This window comes from Nyctereutes procyonoides, unplaced genomic scaffold (genome assembly GCF_905146905.1).
Source record: "Nyctereutes procyonoides isolate TBG_1078 unplaced genomic scaffold, NYPRO_anot_genome, whole genome shotgun sequence".
NCBI lineage: Eukaryota > Metazoa > Chordata > Mammalia > Carnivora > Canidae > Nyctereutes > Nyctereutes procyonoides.
The window spans coordinates 45,714,757-45,736,603 of NW_026575020.1; the positions used below are offsets into that span (position 1 = coordinate 45,714,757).

The window sequence follows — 21,847 nt, forward strand, 5'->3', positions numbered from 1 at the left end:
GCATTGAATTTGTATCCAAAATTTTTAGCAATCATATGCCACTAAAGGATGGTGATACTCTTTATTTATGCCTTTGTTTCTTAACTTTTTGTATTGGATATTATAGTAATACATCATTTCAACTGTAGAAATGAATCTTAACCCAGATGGCAGGCCAACTCAACAGTTTTATAGGACTTTTGACTACATGTGCAAGGTTAAGGGCCAAAGTCCAGACCAGTGTTCTGAAAATAGATAGGCTTTTATCCACACTGAATATTTTCAGAGAAATTTGAGATTAATCTTTTTATAATAGATCTTTTAAATCTCTTTAAAAATGGCACTGTCCTTCAAAGGACAGTGTTATTTAAGGTGACAACAAGATTAGGATGTATTTGAAACTCAAGAATGGGGGAGAGTTTTATAATAGTTATTTGGGACATACTCATTTATATATTTCTTGAATTCGTAATGATTTTTCCTCTGGATTTCCTATCAGCATTGTACATTCTGTTGCACAAGTACAAGCCACTGTAGATTAATGTTTTATAAAAAGTGACTAATTCCTTGAACCTCTTTCCCCAACTTCTCTATAGTTGTGGTCATTCTGTTTAAAAGAAAAGGATGATTTGTTTTCTCATCTTTTTCTTCCCATTTTTTTTTCCCTGAAAACATTATCAAATGTTATCTTTGTTAGTTAGGCATGTTTCATTTGTTTTGCTCAAATTTTATACTTAAAATTATAGTTTAAAACCCTCTGTATGATTTTGATTGACATGTAGATACCAGGAGCCTTTTCTTGTCCTTCACATCTTCTGTTATGTTATGTTCGTATTCCCTATGTCTATGTTGTAAACACAATAAGTGTAAAGCAGGGTTTTTAACCTGACTTAAATTGATGAACTTTAGGGGTGATCTAAACTCCGTATTATACACAAATATGATTCTATAAGGTACCTGTGTGCTTCTTTCTGTAACAGGTTCCCAAAGCAGTCTGTGACACATACTTTACCCACCCCAAGTAAAGGAGAAAAGAAATACTGTTGTGGTCTTGAAGCTATGTGGTATAGCTCTTGTAGCTATGTGGTGTAGCTACTAGAGCAACATCAAAGAATATATGTGTATATACACACACACACATATGTATATATGGACAGTGGACAGACTTGTAAATGGAATGAAGGGGATAATTGACAGTGCTGCTCTAATCATACAGTGTGAAAGTCGGTATAGAAAGTAGAGCTCAGAAGCAGAGAGATAAACTGAACATATTTCAGTGTATTTTAAGTATGAGAGACACTGCCTGATTACTGGTTACAAAAATAAGCATGCTAAAGAACTAGAATATGAATATGGATAGCTTTTCTTGCCCAGACTTCCTTATCCACTAGTAAGTTCTTAACATGTTAGGAAGTTATTTCAGTGTACAAATTCTTTATCAAATAAAATGTTTCATTTTGATCATTTTTAGTTGTTTTCCTGATTTACATTTTATCATTGTTTAAAAGATGAATAGTGTCATCCCATAAACTTTTAGATTAACTTTTCTCAAAGTGTTTTGCTTCATAAATTCAAAAGACTTGGCCTATAAATGTGGTACTTAGATCCATAAATTTAGATACGCAAAAGAACAATTTTCCCATTAACTGAAAAACATTAATGTAGTTTTTGAGGAAGTAAAATGCACTGGTTTAGAGTAAAATGCACTAGTGTAGACTGCAGACCTTGGAGCCAGAGTGCCTGTGTTCAAATATTAGTTCTGTCACTACTTGTGTGAACTTGAGCAAATAATTACCAAAAGAAATTAATTTCCTTATCTGTAAAATGGATACTATAATATTACCTACACCATAAGAATACTGTAAAGATGTATTAAAATATGTAAAATAATCAAAACAACCATATTTGTGGTCGATAGTGCTATATAAATCTTAGCTACAATTATCATAATGTTGTAGAACCTTTAATGCCTTTTATCTAAGAATGCTGTGGATAAGGCTATCATCCTTTTTAGAGTACTTTGCAGAGGATAAAAGTACACCTGTAACCTGTAGTTATTGGTTGTTTTTACAAACAGTCTATGTATATTCATAGATGCTAAGGTGTGTGGGATTTGGTTTTCGTTTTTTTTTTTTTAATAGAGGCAGTTTTTCACAGTGGTAAATAGCTTGGGCCCAGGATGAGACAGCTTGGATTCATCTCTAGCTGTGTCACATATTAGCCGCATAACTTTTATTACTTAATCTTTCTAATCCTCTGTTTCCTCATTTGTAAAATGAAGATAGTAATATCACCTACTCCACAGAGTGTGATGATTAAAAAAGATAATATGCATAGTTTACTTAGCTCAGCATCTGGAACATCAGTTATTATGACTAATAACTTGTCTCTCACATGTATATATTATTGTATTATTATAAATTTATTTCTGAAAATAAATGTTGTTTTATGTTTCTCTTTTCCTAAGCTGTATATTCCTGTAGCCCAATGTCCATGAAAAGTTCTATGGGAGGAAGGAAGGGATGGAAAGGTATTCCTGACTTGTGTTTTGACACCCAGCAAACTCAAGAATTATGAATTCTTTATGATATCACCAGTGCCATCCTTTATTTCTAAGTCACTTAAAATCTTCTTTGTCTTTTTGTGTTTTGCTTATCTAGAAGTTATACATTATTAAACTTATGCTTATAAGACTTGCAGGAAGTATTGGTTAAATTCTGTTTATTTTCACTGAGTATCCTTGAGAATAGATTCTGTATTAGTGATCTGTTCCTGTATAACAAATTACCATAAAATTTAGTAGCTTAAAACAATATCACTTACTATCTCATAGTTTCTGTGGGTCAGGAATCTGGATGCAGCTTAGCTCCTTTCTGTGGATCAATGTTGCTCACAAGCTGCAGCCAAGTTGATAGCATGGGCTATAATAATCTCAAGGCTTAACTGGGAAGGATCCTCTTTCAAGGATCATACATATATGATTCACATATGATCAACAATCATACTTATATGATTGTTGGAAGGATTTGGTTCCCTATGGGCTGTTGTGACAGTCTTAGTTCCTTACTGGCTTTTTACCAAAGGCTGCCTTCAGTTCCTTTCCATGTGGTTTTTTCCATAGGGCACCTTACAACATGGCAGCTTGCTTCACGAGAGCAAGCAAGCAAGAGGCAGAATGAGTGCAAGCAAAATGAAAGTGACAGTCTTATAGTATAATCTCAAAAGTGACAGGGCACTGGCTGGTCCAGTCTGAAGATGGTGTGACTCTTGATTTTGAGGTCGTTAGTACAAGTCCCACGTAGGGTATAGAGATTACTTAAATAAATAAAACATTTTAAAAAGGTGACACACTATCAGTTTTTGCCATATTCTCTTTGTTAGAAGCAAGTCACTGTGTCCAATCTACACTCAAGGGAGTAAATTGGAATTTTGAGGAAAGTTATTTAAGTGAAGCAACAACTTTTTCTTGTTTTTTTTTTCTACATATTTGATATGCACCATTCCATGGCCTGGAAGCATAAATCTTTCTCATCCTTGCATTCTAACAGAAAAATTCCATATATCCCTAGTATCCACCCTTTTTATATTCAGAAATTTCCTGTTGTCCTTCTTATAACTATCCATGTCTTTCCCCTTACTTTACCAGTATAGATTATTTACAGATTACAAATTATTAGAGTAATCTGTACTATTAAGCAATTTATAATCAGTGCTATTATACCTTTAAGTTTACTGTAATGTGTTTTGACTTTATAGAAAAATATATTCAACAAAAATAGCTAATATAATTTATGCCACTTTCATGCAATTTGGCCTTGGAAAAATCTGTCTTATGGTGTCATATTAAGATTCTGATGCTGCAGCTAACATTTGCTTTTTTGTTTTTCTTGATCAACATAGAAAAGAAGAATAGGGAACAAAGACAACTTACCACCCTTTTGTAGTATACATTTCTCTCCTATTCTCACTATTCAGAAATTTTTTTTCAAAGTATAACATTATTCCTTACCAAGATGTGGCCAGTATTTAAACCTATCTGTGCTTAAAAAGAAAATGCATAAACCATATACATTATGGAAGATTACTGTATCTGGTTATGATCTTAGATTGTATTTACTATATTAGAACAGATACCTTACTTAGAACAGGATTTCCCAAATTGTGACCCAGGGAATGGAGAGGTTAGTCTATTGCTATATGAACTATGCTAAACTATAAGATCTGTGAATGTAGGACTTGTCCAGTTTTTTCATTACTGTATCCCTACTGCTCAGACTAGTGACTGCTGTATAATACTCAACAAATATGAGATGAATAAGTAGTCAACTATAAAACAATAACAACTACTAAAAATGGGAACATCTTGCAAACAAGGAAAAATACCAGAATAAATGGTAGAGGTAAATACTAGAGATAAGTAATAGTAGATGCTAACGATAGGCAATCAGGAGTGTATGAAACATACTGAAAATCTAATAAGAGCTGCTGTGTCAGTTACCATGTACACACCAACCAGAACATTCAGATTATTTGGAAAATAGTAGAATTATTTGAGGAACAGCTTATGCTACAAGCATATCTTTTGGCATTAGATAAGCCAATCCTTGAAAAGGGGCAGCTACTGCAAATACATACCTTCAGCTGGATTCTCCACTCCTCATCCTTCAACTTACTCAGGGGGAGTAAAAGAAAATGCCACATTTAAACATCTGACGGACACCTAGGTGGCACAGTTGGTTAAGCATCCAACTCTTAGTTTTGGCTCAGGTGGTAATCCTCGGGGTCATGAGATCGAGCCCCATGTTGGGCTCTGTGCTCAGTGTGGAGTCTGCTTAGGACTCTTTCTCCCTCTCCCTTTGTCCCCCTCCCATGCTCATGTTCTCTCTCTCTCTCAAAAAAAATAAATCTTAAAAAATAAACAACTGAAGGAAGAATTAAATTCTTATGTACACCAACAAGTTTTTAAATAAGAGCTGACCCAGGAGAGTCCATTCTAGACCATTCCCCTACTTTCTTACCTTTCCATTTCACATTGTCAGACTGTACCAATCTCTTCCTTTGTTGAAGTTTCTCTAGACTCTGAGGTCATACCACATGTTCTTTAAGGGTTTTAGCTACTGGTTCACCAGAATTCCTGTTGTCCTACCAATTTTATTTTCAAAGCTCTCCTTCCACTTAAAAAAAAAATAAGTAAATTCTACCCCTAATGTGGGGCTTGAACTCACAATATCAAGAATTGCTCACTCAATGAGCCAGCTACTTTTGGCTGCTCACCTGCTACTTTTCATATAACTATCTGTAGGTCTTTCCCAGTCTGTACTATTAACAGTACAGTAAAAGTGAAAGAATTCTTTCTAGAATGATGCTTTTCTCTTTAAGCTTGCATGATTACATCGTGTTATTTTAGTGTGCAATTTCTAGAATAAATCCCAGATTTGAAAGCCAACAGAGGGATCCCTGGGTGGCGCAGCGGTTTAGCGCCTGCCTTTGGCCCAGGGCGCGATCCTGGAGACCGGGATCGAATCCCACGTCGGGCTCCTGGTGCATGGAGCCTGCTTCTCCCTCTGCCTATGTCTCTGCCCCCCCTCTCTGTGTGTGACTATCATAAATAAATAAAAATTAAAAAAAAAGAAAGCCAACAGAGAGTAAATTTGTTATTTAGACAAACATGAGTTTTGAGGATAATCCTTTTTCTTACTGTGACCAGTATATACATACCTAGCTTTCTACATTAGAATAAGTTGTGCTATGGATGAGGAAGTCCAGGCCAATAAGGGAATAATAGGGAGAATACTGCATTACAGCTTCTTTACATTACATACATTCATTACAGTAATGCTTCTTTACCATAACTTGTATCTCAAATATATGTCTATTCCAAGCAGACATTAGAAACCTCAGTTTAAAACCCAAAGGAACACTCAGTGGGAAACATCAGTCTTGGAGATTTCAGTGAAGTATATAAGGCTTTTGAGCTTGTCAAATAGTGCTTTTTATCCCAGCCAAATAGTCATCATCTTACATCAGTGTGCACATACTACTTCTTGTACATTGGAAGCAATTATTAAGCAATGAAACACTGTAAGTGTTGCCAGCAGTGAGTGCTTTCTATCTCTATATATCCTGTCTTCTCTATATATCCTGTCTCTGTAATGATTCCTACTTCAGTGGGAGAGAATCAGAAGTAGGGCATTGTGATAGGAGATTATTAGCTTTTAAAAGCCCATTTTCTTAGCTAAGTGCCAAACTAGTGAGTTTAAAAATATGCAGAATCCTGGGATACCTGGGTGACTCAGTCAGTTGGGTGTCTGACTCCTGATCTCAGCTCAGGTCTTGATCTTAGGGTTGTGAGTTCAGGCCCCAGGTTGGGTTCTACTAATTCAAAAAAAATATATATATATATATATTCCCTGATCTTTTAGAAATTTAATTTCTGAAAAGCAAAAGGCAGAGCAACTATGTGTGTACATGTGTGGGTGACTTTTTTGCCCACTTATGTCTAAGTTATCAGTAATAAGACTGCAGAATTAAAGATGGGATTTAAGTTTACTTACTGTTTTTTAGGGAACCTACTTGTAAAAAAAAATTTTCCAGCTTTTTTTTTTCCAGCTTTTTTGAGATATAATTGATATATAACATTGTGTAAGCTTAAGGTCTACAATATGCATGATTTCATATACGTATATATTGCAAAATGATTCCTGATGAAATTTATGGACAATGTCTCCAGAAAATTACACCTACATAAAAAATTTTGCATATTGTCTGGGTTTCAAAAAAATTAATAAAACAGGTTTGTTGCTTTATGTAAATAGTTTTATCTGTAAACTAGTTGAATAAACCAAAGTTAATAAGAAAGACTAGAGTATTCTAATGGATTTGCATTTTTTCTAACTCCCATTCCATACCCTAAAGCAAGGCATCTAAATACTCCTCTCTGTAATTGGAGAGATTCCCTAAAAGTTGATTCTTGATTCTTTAACTTAGGCCCTAGGTGAGTTAATTTAAAGAAGGCAGTAATTTGGAAGAGAAGGAGGGATAAGTAGGAGAGATTTAGACCCTTCCATTTTCAAGAAGTGGGGTCCTATAATTAAAATTCCTTAGATTTTTGTGTACCTGCCCCAACTTAGGCAATTTTTGCTCTCAGTTGAGGATTGACAGTGATCTATGTCATTGATAGACTAACATGGATCTAGTGTTCCCATCAATCTCCCATTTTTCTATTTTACTGTCTTCTGAGCCATATTGAAAGGTAGTTCTTAGAACTATGGAAAGCATCTTAGACCACCATCTTAACCTCCAAACTTATGTTTAACCCTAAAGCAGTAGAACAGTTTTTCTAGTTAATCAAAAACCTGTTTGGCAAGCACTTTTTAAAAAATTAGTATTAGAATGCTCTCTTGGTGGCAGTTCAATATATATTTTATCACTTCCTGCTACCATTAACCCAGTCATGACAGGCATATTAAAACTGCTTGTATCCTGAGGGTATTTGAGTTTGCAGTCTCTGCTATGGGTTACTGGGAGTTGTTATTTTTTTTTAGGAGGTGCAGAGAAGCACTGGAGGATAAAAGAATGAAATTTTCTTTTACTCTCTCCCTTGAAAACATATGATTTCAGGCAGCCCGGGTGGCTCAGCGGTTTAGTGCCACCTTCGGCCCAGGGCCTGATCCTGGAGACCCAGAATCGAGTTCCATGGTAGGCTCCCTGCATGGAGCCTGCTTCTCCCTCTGCCTGTGTCTCAACCCCCCCCCCCCAGTCTCTCATGAATAAATAAATAAAATCTTTTAAAAAATTAAAAAAAATTCAACGTACGATTTCAGGGGATTCACAGACTTTCAATAGAGCAGGTAGCAGAGGATCTCGGATCAAGAGTTCCTGATTTAGGTCCTTTATTAGCTTCCATATACTACCATTTAGAATATCATTTGTTATTAGCTACTGTAGTTAGCTATACCAGGAGAAAACATGCATGATTAAACAGTTAAAATGTGAAGTTACTTTGTAAAGAAAAGAACTGAGGAGACTTTCCTCAACCAGTAGCTTCTAGGGGATCCCTAGGTGGCTCAGTGGTTTAGCACCTGCCTTTGGCCCAGGGCACGATCCTCGAGTCCCAGGATTGAGTCCCACGTCGGGCTCCCGGCATGGAGCCTGCTTCTCCCTCCTCCTGTGTCTCTGCCTCTCTCTCTCTATCATCAATCAATCAACCGATCTTAAAAAACAAAACAAAACAAAACAAAACAAAAAAAACAACCCAGTAGCTTCTAGTGGTGTTAGGGAAATATTTGCCATCTCCAATGCTGTGATCATCATTCTTGCAGCTCTTCCATTACTCTCTCCTTCCTCCATCTCCACCAATCATCGTCCCACAGACACTAGCTCTTTTCTACCACAACTTTATGAGATATGTTAAGAATTATCGGGGATCCCTGGGTGGCGCAGCAGTTTGGCGCCTGCCTTTGGCCCAGGGCGCGATCCTGGAGACCCGGGATCGAATCCCACGTCGGGCTCCCGGTGCATGGAGCCTGCTTCTCCCTCTGCCTATGTCTCTGTCTCTCTCTCTGTGTGACTATCATAAATAATAAATAAAATTTTTTTTAAAAAAATTATCTTGGGCAGCCCCAGTGGCCCAATGGTTTACGGCCACCTTCAGCCCAGGGTGTGATCCTGGAGACCCGGGATCGAGTCCCACGTCAGGCTCCCTGCACGGAGTCTGCTTCTCCCTCTGCCTCTCTCTCTCTCTCTCTCTCTGTCATAAATAAATAAAATCTTAAAAAAAAAGAATTAAGAGATCAACTATAGTACTGTACCCATCACCTGCACCACTATTACTTTTGTCCATTATTTCTTCAGATTCTTTTGTGTTCTCATACTCCTAATTATTTTTATGTACTGGATTTAATATTTGAAAATATGTGTAGAAATAACGTGAAGATAGGGTGATGATTTTTTTTTTTCCTCTAGAGAAGATTTGTATTGGCTTCTGCCATGTGGGACCAGTTTGATCCAAGTTCAGAGTTTGTGCTTTCAGATGACATAAGGCAAAATTTCAAGGCCTAGTTTACTTCCGGTTTATCTTTACCCCCAGGGTACAGTTAAGATTTCAGCCCAAAGTGTAGGTTGCTTTACTAGATTTCCCACTCTTGGCAGATCCTAGACTGCAGTTTTGGTTCCCTGACCTCATGAGACAGACAGAAGCACAGCTCAGCTGCGCAATCACTGCTTCCCCTGGTTAAAGTGACCGTTGGTGCTGGACGAGATCTCCATTCTGGATTTTCATCTTCTTTCTGTTCTTATCTTTTGATTTGTCACCACCTTGTTTGGTCTTTAATGTTTTTAAAAAGATTTTTAAGGTATATTTTGTTCAGTTTTTATTAGTTGTCATAAGCTAGAGGGTCTCCAGTTACTGAAAGGTCTTTGACACCACCATTTCCTTTGGGGTGGGAGGATGGAATTTGAGCATTTATATTTTTAGATTGCATACATATTCTAAAGTGTATAAAAAATCTTTATTTTTCATTCTGTGCTCTCCATGAAGCTAAATGGAAGCAGACTATATACTAAAACAGTCTTAGAACTTAACCTCTTTGAATAAACCAGTCTCCTTAAGTTCTGGGAGCAATATAATAAATTGATATAGTAGTATTAGCCAGGTGATTACTTGAAATATAAAGAAGTTCCCTTTTCAAACAGACTTTAGAGCTGATTCATGGTCCATCTCTTTGAGCATGTTGTCTCCTCTTTGGACTTGGGAACTAAAGATTTGTATTTTGCATCAAAATTTTGTAAGTTTTGCCTATTGTGGTTTTATGACCCTTGATACTAAATTGTTGAAAAACTTGCCTTTCTGCTGCTGATCTCCAGCAGGCCTCATTTGACCTCTTATCATTAGTTTGGAAAGGAAAATGTCTACTTTATTGAGCCACAAATCTCAAATATATTTCATAGATCATTGAGATAAGTTCAGCATTACTATGTTTTCTGCTTTTTTTAAAATTTTTATTTATTTATGATAGTCATACAGAGAGAGAGAGAGAGGCAGAGACACAGGCAGAGGGAGAAGCAGGCTCCATGCACCGGGAGCCCGATGTGGGATTTGATCCCGGGTCTCGAGGATCGCGCCCTGGGGCCAAAGGCAGGTGCCAAACCACTGCACCACCCAGGGATCCCTGTTTTCTGCTTTTATCTTAACTTCTATAGTAGCCATAAAAGTTCAATTATAAATGTGAGTAGATGAAACTGATGTTTCTGTTGTTGCCAGAAAAAAAAAATTAAATAGGAAATAGGAGTCATCATGCAAAATGATCAGAGAATTTCTTTTCATGTTTAAAGAGGATCATGAGACATAAGCTTACTACTGTCTGGCTTTCTATTTCTTGGCTCTGTTGCAAACCAATTTAGAAGGAATGTTCTTACCTGATGGTTAATGTTTGATTAAAACATTGAATTTCAAAAGCCACACAAGACATTTTTGTGTTTTACCACAAAATGACTAGTGTATTTATTAAAGAGTTAATCTTCTGTTAATCCACGTAAATCATCTTTGGCTACTATAGAACAGAAGGTTATCCTAAAAATCTAAAGGTATTATTTTGTTTTATACAAGTAATTTTTCTATTTATAAGTCTTAAAGAACATTGGTTAGAATTCATTTGTGTACACGTAAAACTTCCATTATAGTCAAGGGCACAAAATACGGATTTTTTTTTTCCTGGTAACTTAACAGAACAATGATATTTTTCTTAGTTAAAATTCTATCCAATGAGTTCTCTCATACATCAGATGCCTTAGCTTTCCCTAACCAAGTGACATTTTTTATTATGACAGAGAAGATATGCTGTTTGCCCTAGAGAAGAGAGTTAAGCTGTAAGTGAATCATCATGGCATTTTTCCAGTGAAAGCTTTTAATTATTTACTTATTAATATTTTATTTATTTATTCATGAGAGACACAGAGAGAGATAGGGGCAGAGACACAGGCAGAGGGAGAAGCAGGCTTCATGCAGGAAGCCTGATGTGGGATTCGATCCCAGGTCCCCAGGATCACACCCCGGGCCAAAGGTGGCACTAAACCACCAGGCCACTGGGGCTGCCCAAATGAAAGCTTTTAAATGATTAATCCTACATCATTTTTTCTCAGGTATCCAACCAAGAAAAAATAAGCACTAAAATTATCAAAAACACCCATCTGGGGGGATCCCTGGGTGGCTCAGCAGTTTAGCGCCTGCCTTCAGCCTGGGACGTGATCTTGGAGACCCGGAATCGAGTCCCAAGTCAGGTTCCTTGCATGGAGCCTGCTTCTCCCTCTGCCTGTGTCTCTGCCCCCACCCCCCGCCATGAATAAATAAATAAAATCTTAAAAAAAAATCCATCTGAACGATTTAATATATTTCCTTCCTTATGCTTAAACTAAATCCACAGTGCTTAGTGTGGTGACTAGTAAGTACATAGTAGATGTTTATTCAGTGTGTGTTGAATGAATGAGATGAACCCAAAACATCAGGCAAAATGAAACAATTGAGTACATTATAAATATATGTAAATGACATTGATTTCTGTCTACTAAGAATCTATCTTTTCACTTTCTAATTTACTACAGAGGGGTTCACAAGCTTGAAGAACTGGAGCTATATAATAAAACTGGAGCTCCGTTTTGGGAGAATGTGGCAGAGCCTCCATGCCGACTTCAGCACTTACTGTGACAAATAACAGCCCTGATTTTAACAGCCATGCATTTTCCAATATTCATTAGAAAAGGAAAAAGTTTAGGTAATCATTTAAGAACTAAGAATTGAAAATATAACCAGGTTTGCTTTGGCAATTGGGCCAAGCTAATCATAGGTTTTAGAACGCTGTTGGAAAGAAAGAATGGGTTTCTTTATTTGATTAAATGTGGTACAAATTTCTGAGTTTTGAAATAGATGAGAGCAAGCAGTTTATAATTAGCAGATCATAAAGGAAAATGTAAACAACTTGATGTGAAAATGCTAAGAGAATGCAGGGAATTAAGAGAGTCTATACACTGAGACTGTGTAGCCTGCCATGTTAGGGATGTAGATTAGGGGTTTGGATTCATTGGCTATTAGACACTCATTTTTTGACACAGCTTTAGTCATTGTCTAACCCCTCTGTGGTTTGCCTACTTTAAATAAAAGACACTTTTTTTGCAAATTTAAAGTGTAAACCATCTCTGAAAGGAAAATTGGTGTCATCAAGGAAAATACGAACCAAAATGTTCAGCACTTGCTTTTTTTACAGCATCCTATTTCTTGCCTGCATTGTATTTCTCACATAGTTTAATTTACTATGATTTAATTGATTGATTAATTTTCTGTTCTCCTCCATGAGATTATAACCTCCTTAAGAATAGGGGCTGTGCCCCTTGTTCATAAATGTACGTGTAACACCTGACACAGTGCCGGACACACAGAAAATACTCAGTAAATATTTATTGAGTTAATGAATGTTTTCTTATATTGTCTATCATCAGGACACTATTAAAGATAAAAGTAAATAAAATAACCATATAAACAGTTTGTATTCAGCAATCATATATTTCCTGACAAAATAATGAGGTGATTGAGAATACAAACTCGGGAGCCAGACAGCCTGGATTTCACTATTAACTCTGTCACTGACCTAACTGTAACCATGGGCAAGCAAGAACTTAATCTCCATGGGCCTCTCTTTTACTAACTGTAGGGTAGGGAACATTGTGAAGACTAAGTGATTTAATACATGTAAAGCACTTAGAAAAAAGTACTAGACACTAACATCCCAATAAGTGTTAGTTATTGTTGTTATTACTACTAGTACTACTATCAGTATTATTATTCTAGAAATAAATTTAAAACACCCTTTTAGAATAACATTAAATATACTGCATTTAATCTGTTTTGAACTTAGAGCTCTGTATTTGAACTGGTAAGTTTTATAGAATTTGAATTTGAAAATTGCTCCCTCTGCTCTTTTTCCTTAACTCTTCTGTTACAAAACCAGCCTCATCTATTATAAGAATTTTGAGTATAGCCTCCTCCAAGAGGTATCTTCTCTCCTTTTCCTGCCTCCACCCTTCTAAGACAAGTTTAATTGTTTTCTTTCTCTGTGGCCTCCAGCACTTCCTTTATTTATAAAATATTTCTTGTTTTCATTGGCTTCTCTCTACCTGTATGTCATTGATCTGCTTTAAGTTGATGAGTGGTATAAGAGGAGTGGCCAAGTAATTCTTAATTTTATACTAAATTTTAAAATACAGCATTGTTTCTTTTTTCATAATTTTAGACTTCTTTCTTGTAGGGAAAAACCAGATTATTGTGAATATTGTTTCATTCTCAAACCCAGTGTCCTTAATACATTTTATGTAATTTTTAAAATTAAACTATAAGTACAGAACGGTGCACAAGTCATAATTGCATAGTCTTGATGAAATTCTATGACACGAACACACCCATATAGCACCCCATATGGAACACACCCATAACACACCCATTACCCAAATCAAGATATAGAACATTACCAGCACTTTAGAAGTTTTCCTCATGCTTCCCCTGCATCATTATCCACTCTATATAAGTATAACCACTGTTATGAGTACCATTCTGTTATTTCCTTTCTCAATTTTCACACTTAGTACAAATGAAATCACTTAGTATGTATTCTTTTGAATCTCTCTTCTTTTATTCAATAGCATATTTATGAGATTGTCTTTTATTGCTGTCATATTTTATTGTATATCTACTATTGCTAGACATTTTCAATTTTCCCTATTAATGAACAATTCTACTAGGAGTATTTGCTACACCTTTGTATATTTTCCTTTTATATACCTAGCAGTGGATATGCTAGAGTTTCAGTATGTTCGGCTTAAAATTTTTCCCAAATTCAGTGCTACCAATTTACATTCCTACCAGTATAGCAGTATCTAAGTATTTTTTTTACACTGTATTATTCAGGGTTTGTTTATTTTGTGTGCTATTCTGCGCTATACATATGTAGTAGTATCTCACTGTGATTTTTATCTTCATCTTCTAGTAATGTTGAACCAGCTTTTCATATGCTTATTGGACATTTGGACATCCTCTTTTGTAAATTCTTATATAGATTTTTTTTGTTCATCTTTTGATGAAATTGTCTTTATTTTTCTTGTTGTTTGTATGGGTTCTCTATATATTCTATAAAGAAATCCTTTGTTGAGTATATGAATTAAAGATATCTTTTCCTGGGACGCCTGGATAGCTCAGCAGTTGAGCCTCTCTCTACCTTTAGCCCAGGGCGTGATCCTGGAGTCTGGGGATCGAGTCCCGCATTGGGCTTCCTGTGCACAGACAGAGAGGCAGAGACACAGGCAGAGGGAGAAGCAGGCTCCATGCAGGGAGCCCAACGCGGGACCTGATCCCGGATCTCTGGGATCAGGCCCCGGGCCGAAGGCAGCGCCAAACCGCTGAGCCACCCAGACTGCCCTAAATAAAATCTTAAAAAAAAAAAAAAAGATATCTTTTCCTACCTTATGGCTTACCTTTTTACCATCTTAATGCTGTCTTTAGTGAACAGAAGTTTTTCTTATTAATAAACCACTAAAAACCAATCTTCTTTTGTGGCTAAGTGCCTTTTGTGTCCTGTTTAAGAAATCTTTGCCTAGGCCTAAGTCATGCAGATATTCTATTAGTTTATCTTCCAAGAAATTTATTGTTTAACCTTTCATATTTGGTTCTGTAATCCATATGGAATTGATTTTTGTATATGGTATGAGGTAGAAGCAGGTTTTATTTTTATTCATATATTGATCCATCATCAATTTTTGAAAATACCATCCTATGACTCAAATATGGCAGTGGCTCACCGATGGCCAAAATCAGATGAATTATATGTGTATAGATATGCTTCTCAGTTCTTTATTCTGTTTCATTGGTCTTTTTATTTATGCTTGTGTCAGTCATACTGTCTTAAGTGCTTTAGCATTATATTAAATCTTGATATTAAGTAAGAGAAGTCATTCTTCTATAAGTTTTCTTTACTATTCCTAGACCTTTCCATTACCATGTAAATTTTAGTTCTTATGGTGCTGTATTCTTCTTTCAGTGTTCTGGGAGCAAAGCCTAATACATAAATACACTCCTCTCAAATAGCCAAGGTAAAATAAGAGCTGTAAATTTAAATAGTTTTAATCTGCAGAGAATATATGAAGGTTGTATGATTTATTTTGTGTAAAATAGTCTTACAGTGATCATCTCGTTTTGTTTATCATACTCCAAATCCATCATTATTAAAGAAGTCACAGTAGAATTCCACTCAAGGAAAGTACTATCTTTGTTTAGGGATATACCTTAATTGGTGTGTTTGGTTATAAAAATGACATCCTTTTCATGTTGCCTGAATGATCATGGATGAGACAAAAAATGGGTAAAACATTTGGTACGAAGATTGAAGAGGAATTTTTTTTAAAGATTTTATTTATCTATTTGAGAGTGAGAGAGCATGACCACAGGGGAGGGATAGAGGGAAACGGAGAGGGAGAAGTAGACATCCCACTGAGCGTGTAGCCCACCCAGGGTTTGATACCAGGACCCCAAGAGCATGACCTGAGCCGAAGTTAGACTTACCCAACTGAGCTATCCAGGTGCTCCAAGAGGCATTTTGACAGCAAATATTTGATATGAGGATTTAAGAGGAATTTTGAGAGTTACAAGAGCAGGTACTCTAGGTGGGAGAGGGGGAACAGAATTGAGTAGTGCAGAAAACAAACCCCACACTCAGGAAGGAAACAATCTAAAGACTAAAAATTCAATATGAGCCAGAAATTGAAGTAATTCTAGGAATCCTCAGAAATAACAGATTGAGGGTACCTGGGTGGCTCCATCAGTTGAGCGCCTGCCTTAGCCTCAGCCTTAGCCTTAGTAGGTCGTGATCTGAGGTCCTTGAATTGAGCCCCATGTTGGGCTCCCTGCTAATCGGGGAATCTAGTTCTCCCTCTGCCTCTGCCCCTCCCCCTGCTCTCTCTCTTTCTAGTTCTCTCTCTCTCAAAAAAAAAAAGAAGAAGAAGAAGAAGAACAACAACAACAACAACAACAAATAAGAATATATACAGTTTGACAGATTTTAAGAGTAAAATGATTTTAGCTTTTCAGGGTTTCTCAGCTTCAGTACTGTTGACTCTTGAGGCTAACTAATTATTCGTTAGGGGGAGCTCTTTTGTATAATGTAGTATGTTTAGCAGAATTCCTGGTCTGTGTCTACTAGAGCTTATGTTCACATAAAACATTGTACGTCAATGTTTGTAGTAGTTTTATTCAAAATACCCAGAAACTGGAAACAACCCAAATGTCCTTCAGCAGGTGAATGGTTAAACAAAATGTGGTACATCTATGCAACATATTACTACTTCCCAGAAATAAAAAGGAACAAATTTTGAAACAGGCAACAATTTGAATGGATCTTAAAAGCATTATGCTGAATTATTTAAAAGCCAATCTCAAAAGATTGCATACTATATAATTTTTTATGTATGATATTCTCAAAAATCACAAAATGGCTTACAGGACTCAGGAAAGCACTTCAGTATTACCAGTTTATCAAAGAGATTTCTTTTCTTTTCTTTTCTTTTCTTTTCTTTTCTTTTCTTTTCTTTTCTTTCTTTTTTTTTAAGTAAGCTCCATGCCTAGCATGGAGCCCAACATGGGGCTTGAACTCATGACCTTGAGATCAAGACTTGAGCTGAGGTCAAGAGTCAGACGCTAAACCAACTGAGTCACCCAGGGAACCCTTATAAGGGATATCTTTAATGATATAAATGAACATTTAGATAAAGAGGTATGTAAGGGGAGGTCCAGAAAAGTCTTGAGCACAGAGATTTGGGTACTTGTGGAATTTAGATGCACCATCCTCCCAGTATGTGGATATGTTCATCAACCTAGAAGCTCTCCAAACCTCATATCCATGAAAATATTAAACATGTCCATTATGTAGACATGATTGATTAATCATTGACCATGATCGATTTACTCAGTCTTCAGCCCCTTTCCCCTCCCTGTAGGTTGGGAGAGTGGGCGTTGAAAGTTCTAACCCTATAACCACATGGTTGGTTCCTCTGGCAACTAGCCTCCATCCTGCAGCTGTTTAATGACCCACTACAAGTCACCACAGAAGGACATATGGAAAAGAAAAGATGCTTCTCTGACTACTGTCACTCAGCCAATTCGAATAGTTTAGGAGCTTAGTTCCAACAACTGGGAACAAGGAACAAATATGTATTTGTTATATCACAATATTATATATAAACAATGGCTTATAAGAAGTTGTCTTTTATTTAGACCTATTTATAATATTACTTTCCAGTGAGGGAGCCATATAACATACTAGTTGGGAGCATTGATTCTGGAGTCAGGGAGCCTGGGTTGTAAACATGGCTCTGCTATTGCTTGTGGGATATGAGGTGACTTAATTTCTCTGTGCCTAAATTTTCTCATCTGTAAAATGAGGATAGCAATACCTATTTCATAAAGTTGTTATAGAGACTGAATAAGTTAATATTTGTAAAAGTGTTCAGTGATTTGTATACAATAAATACCATGTTAAATTAATCATATAATCTGTCTTATTTTCCATATAGATTATAAACTTTATAAGTCAATGACTATACATCCTTCATATTATATAAATCCTCATGGTACCTCGTGTTAATGTGTACATAGAAAATATTTGATAATTATCAGAATACCTTCTTAGAAAAAAACAAAATGGAGCCCCAGAATATATAGAGGTCAGGAAGAATTTGGAAAAGCTTAGCTAGTTTAATCTTTAGAAAGGGAAAGGGTAATTCATCAGTTTGAATGTAGCAGTTACCTTTTTATTTTATCAAGGAATAAGAAGCTTTCATTCTTGGGGAGGGCAGGAGGGCAGCACGAACTATATAAACTTAAATATTTGTAAATAAAAATAACACCGATTCTATTATATCTGTTCTATGGCAAGAAATCTATTTTTGTTGACTTAGAAAGGAAGTAGGGAAGAGAAAATAGAGCCTATTTTTCAACTCCAACATAAATTCAGTGAAAGTTCTATATAGATTTTCCACAGATAGAACACTTGAGTTCAATAATAATATATAAAAATACACATATAATCCATTCCTCTGACCCCAGCTTATAACTTTAGTAGAGAAGCTAAGATAAATATAAACTGGATAATAACCATGTAAATCATACTTTCTTGCCATATGGAGTGGTTTAATGTATAAGACTGAATATTCTAAAAAATTAAGAAACTGTTATATTTTGGCATTGAACCAGATGACATTATAGCTAATGTTTGCTGCATTGAAAGGATATGTCTCACTGAGAAAAAAAAAAAAGATTTTTGTAATGTCCTATGGGATCTGTGCTACCTAGATTGTTATAAAGTCAGACTAACAAAATCTGAAAAAATGTTGACCATGAATCAAGTTAGTTTAAGCAGATAGTTTAAATAAATTATTTATACATCACATTTAGAGTAGATCATCTTGCATTCCCTGGCTCCTTTTTGTATGATTTCTGTAAATTCTCTATTTGTATTTATCTTAGCCAAAGGGCCAAAAAATGATTATAAATTCTCTACTTGGAAATAAGTTTCTCTTGAGGGTGAGTCCAAGTAAAAACCTCATACTGACTTTGTTTAGCATCCCTCAGTCAAAAGGTTTTAAAAGAGTAATTCCTATAGTTGGTAACCATTGAAAAATAGCCTAAATAGAGAACCTCAAAAGCAAATTATATGGAAAGAATGTAGCAGTCTGGAAGCAGAGTATTAAAATGAATACCAGTGATCAGGCATTTGGGGGAGAGGGGTCTAAATTTCAGCAAAAATGAACCTTAATGGGGTTTCTTTTTGGGGTTTTTAAAATATTCTAGTATTAGAAAGTGATGGTGGAGTACACCTGGGTGGCTCATTCGGTTAAGTGTCTGCCTTTGGCTCAGGTCCTGATCCTGGAGTCCTGGGATCAAGCCCTGCTTCCGGCTCCCTGCTTGGCGAAGAGCCTGCTTCTCTCTCTTTCCCTCTGCCATTCCCCCTGCTTGTATTCTCTGGCACTCTCTCTGTCAAATAAATAAATAAAATCTTAAAAAAAAAAAGTGAGGGTGGTTGTATAACCTTATGAATATACTAAAAGCCATGGAATTATACATTTTTAAGAGGATAGAGTTTATGGTATATGAATTATATAGCAAATAAAAAAAATGACCATGGGGGGCCTGGATGGCTCAGGTTTAAGTGTCTGACTCATCATTTCAGCTCAGGTCATGATCTCATGGGTCCTGGGATCTAGCCCTGCATCAGGCTCCAAGCTCAGCAGGGATACTGCTTGAGATTCTCTCCTTCTGCCTCTCCCCCAACTCACACCCGTGCACTCTCTCTCCCTCTCTTAAAAATAAAATAAAATAACCCTGACTGTGGGGAAAGTGCTAGTCCAGTTCCTGTGGCATGAGATAGGATTCCAATGAGGGAGAGTAGAGCAGGGCAGCAATGAACAGCAGTGACATTTGTATGTGAAGGGGGAACAGATTAAGCAAGGACATTGAGAGCCAGATTTCTCACTATTGGAGTGCAAATTTACAACTTCGGAAAAAAAACTTCAGAGGAAAAAAAACCCCTAGAATTTACCTTATGAATTGAATTGGAATTTGAGCATCACCAGGAACTTTTGGGGAGTGTATTTATGTACAGATTTATAAGTGAAAATGAATATAAAGATGTGTGAATATACATATATATACATGTATGTATGTATGTGCATGATTATACTGCCTATATCTGTCCAAGTGGATCTGGAGGATGGTGGCATCCTAATTGCCATGAGTATACCTGATATTCTATATGCCTTTCTCCACCAAAAAGAACCAGGGCTTCTTGGAAAAGCATCTGATTCTAGAGCTAGGACAGGGAAGGTAAAAAATGAGCTTGGAACATCTTGTACCAGAAAGAAAAATAATGCTCAGAAAATGACACGGATTTGTTAAAGGTTACAAGAGCCAAATTCAAAGGGCTTCCCCTGTCCAAATCTGGGACAATTAATTGGAGCAACAAAACAAATAATGAGAGTAACAGATTATAGCTTATTAGTAGATAGGAATTGTTTGGTTCAGATAAATAGGTAAGGAAAAGAAACTAAACTGTAGAAAGAATAATGGGTTTAGAAAAATCACTACATGACAAGCATGGTAGTAATTAATTTAACCAAGAAACATTAGTGAATGCTAAAAAATAGTGGGCAAAAAGTTCATTGAAAGATTCAGACTGATACTTTTACACCAGTGTTCATACTATCATTATTAATAATACCTAACAGATGGAAACAACCCCAGATGTCCAACATCAGTTGAATAACCTATGGTAGTATACATACAGTGGAATATTATTTATTAATAAAAAGGAGTGAAGTTCTGATACATGCTACAACATGGATGATCCTTGAAAACATGCAAATTCAGATAAGCAAGACATAAAAGGACAAATATTGTGTGGTTCCACTTATGTGGTACTGAGAATAGGCAAATTCATAGAGACAGGAAGTGGGATAGAGGTTAGCTGGGGGACTAGTAAGGATGGAATGGGGAGTTTTTATTTAATGGTGCTGTTTCTTTGAGGGAGGATGAAAAATTCTAGAAATGGACGGTGGCAGTGGCTGTACAACACTGTGAATGAACTTAATGCCACTGAACTGTACATGTAAGATTAGTTAAAATGGAAAATCTTGGTAAGTATATTTTACTGCAAAAATATTTTTTAATTTAAAAATTTATTGAGAAGTGAGATGTATTTGCATGGATGCAAAATGTCCCCCCCAAAATACTTATTCATTACAAAGAGAAAAATATAATTTTGGAGTGGCAACATCTAGCAAACACTACCTTAACCAAGTGAGCAAAGTTAACACAGCATTATAAATATAATATATAAATATGGCACTTGCAGGACATACATACTAACTAGGGATAACAGGACATGTCTATACCTTCAAATGGTTAAGAAAAAAATATTTTTTGTATTATTGAAACTTTCTTATAAGCTTGAACTGATTTCAAAATCTTTTGAAAAAAAAGATTACATAAACTGTAAGAGGAAAGAAAAAGAAAAGAAAAGAACCTGAATAAAGGTGGGGATTGTGGCAGGAACTAGATCCCAAGACTAGGACTGAATTGGAAGCCTAACTGCCAAAAAATTGGAAACTTCTATTCAGTAAATTACAAACAGTCTATCAAACCAGGTTTTAAGTAGATACATTAAGGATAATCCGAGAAAATATATCAGTTACACTATGCCAAAGTGGGAAAATCAGTGTCTAGGCAGGGACCTTGTAATTTTGGATTTAAAATGAAAACAAAGGGAATGACCAAATTGAATGTAAGAATAGTTGCAGAATGAAGCCATTTTGTTTTGAAAGATTCATGTGTTTCAATGTCTGCCTGTTATAGGTGATGCTGAACAGGAACTTGGTCCCCCTCCATCTGTAGATGAGGCAGCAAACACACTCATGACTCGTCTGGGTTTCCTCCTTGGAGAGAAAGTCACGGAAGTTCAGCCAGGTGACCAATACAACATGGAAGTACAGGATGAAAATCAGGTAAACTGCATGCTGGTACCTGTGAAACATGGAATAAATCAGCCTATTACACCAGGAAAAATGTTGCAGGTTGTGTGTAGGTGTGTTTCCCAATTGTTGAATGACTTTGAGCCCTAAAGATATAGCTTAATTTTCCATAATCTCTGTATTTCTTTAGTTTATGAAACATTTTTTAGTTTCAGTCTTAGATTCAAAAAGCCACTTTAAAGGTTTGATTCATTTATGGAGTGAATGAGGAAATAAATAAGTGTAAAGCCAAGAAACAATTGACATTTTAATA

At 36.0% G+C, this 21,847-nt stretch overlaps 1 protein-coding gene across 5 annotated transcripts in view; it reads left to right on the top strand.

The window, feature by feature from the left end:
- The window catches only part of TANC2 (tetratricopeptide repeat, ankyrin repeat and coiled-coil containing 2), a 366,267-nt gene that overhangs the window by 196,632 nt on the left and 147,788 nt on the right, over positions 1 to 21,847 (top strand). For all 5 annotated transcript variants that reach the window (XM_055321616.1, XM_055321584.1, XM_055321595.1 and 2 more), the window contains one exon: positions 21,419 to 21,567. In XM_055321616.1, the coding sequence (XP_055177591.1) occupies positions 21,419 to 21,567 (149 nt within the window). The remainder of the gene's footprint in view (positions 1 to 21,418; positions 21,568 to 21,847) is intronic.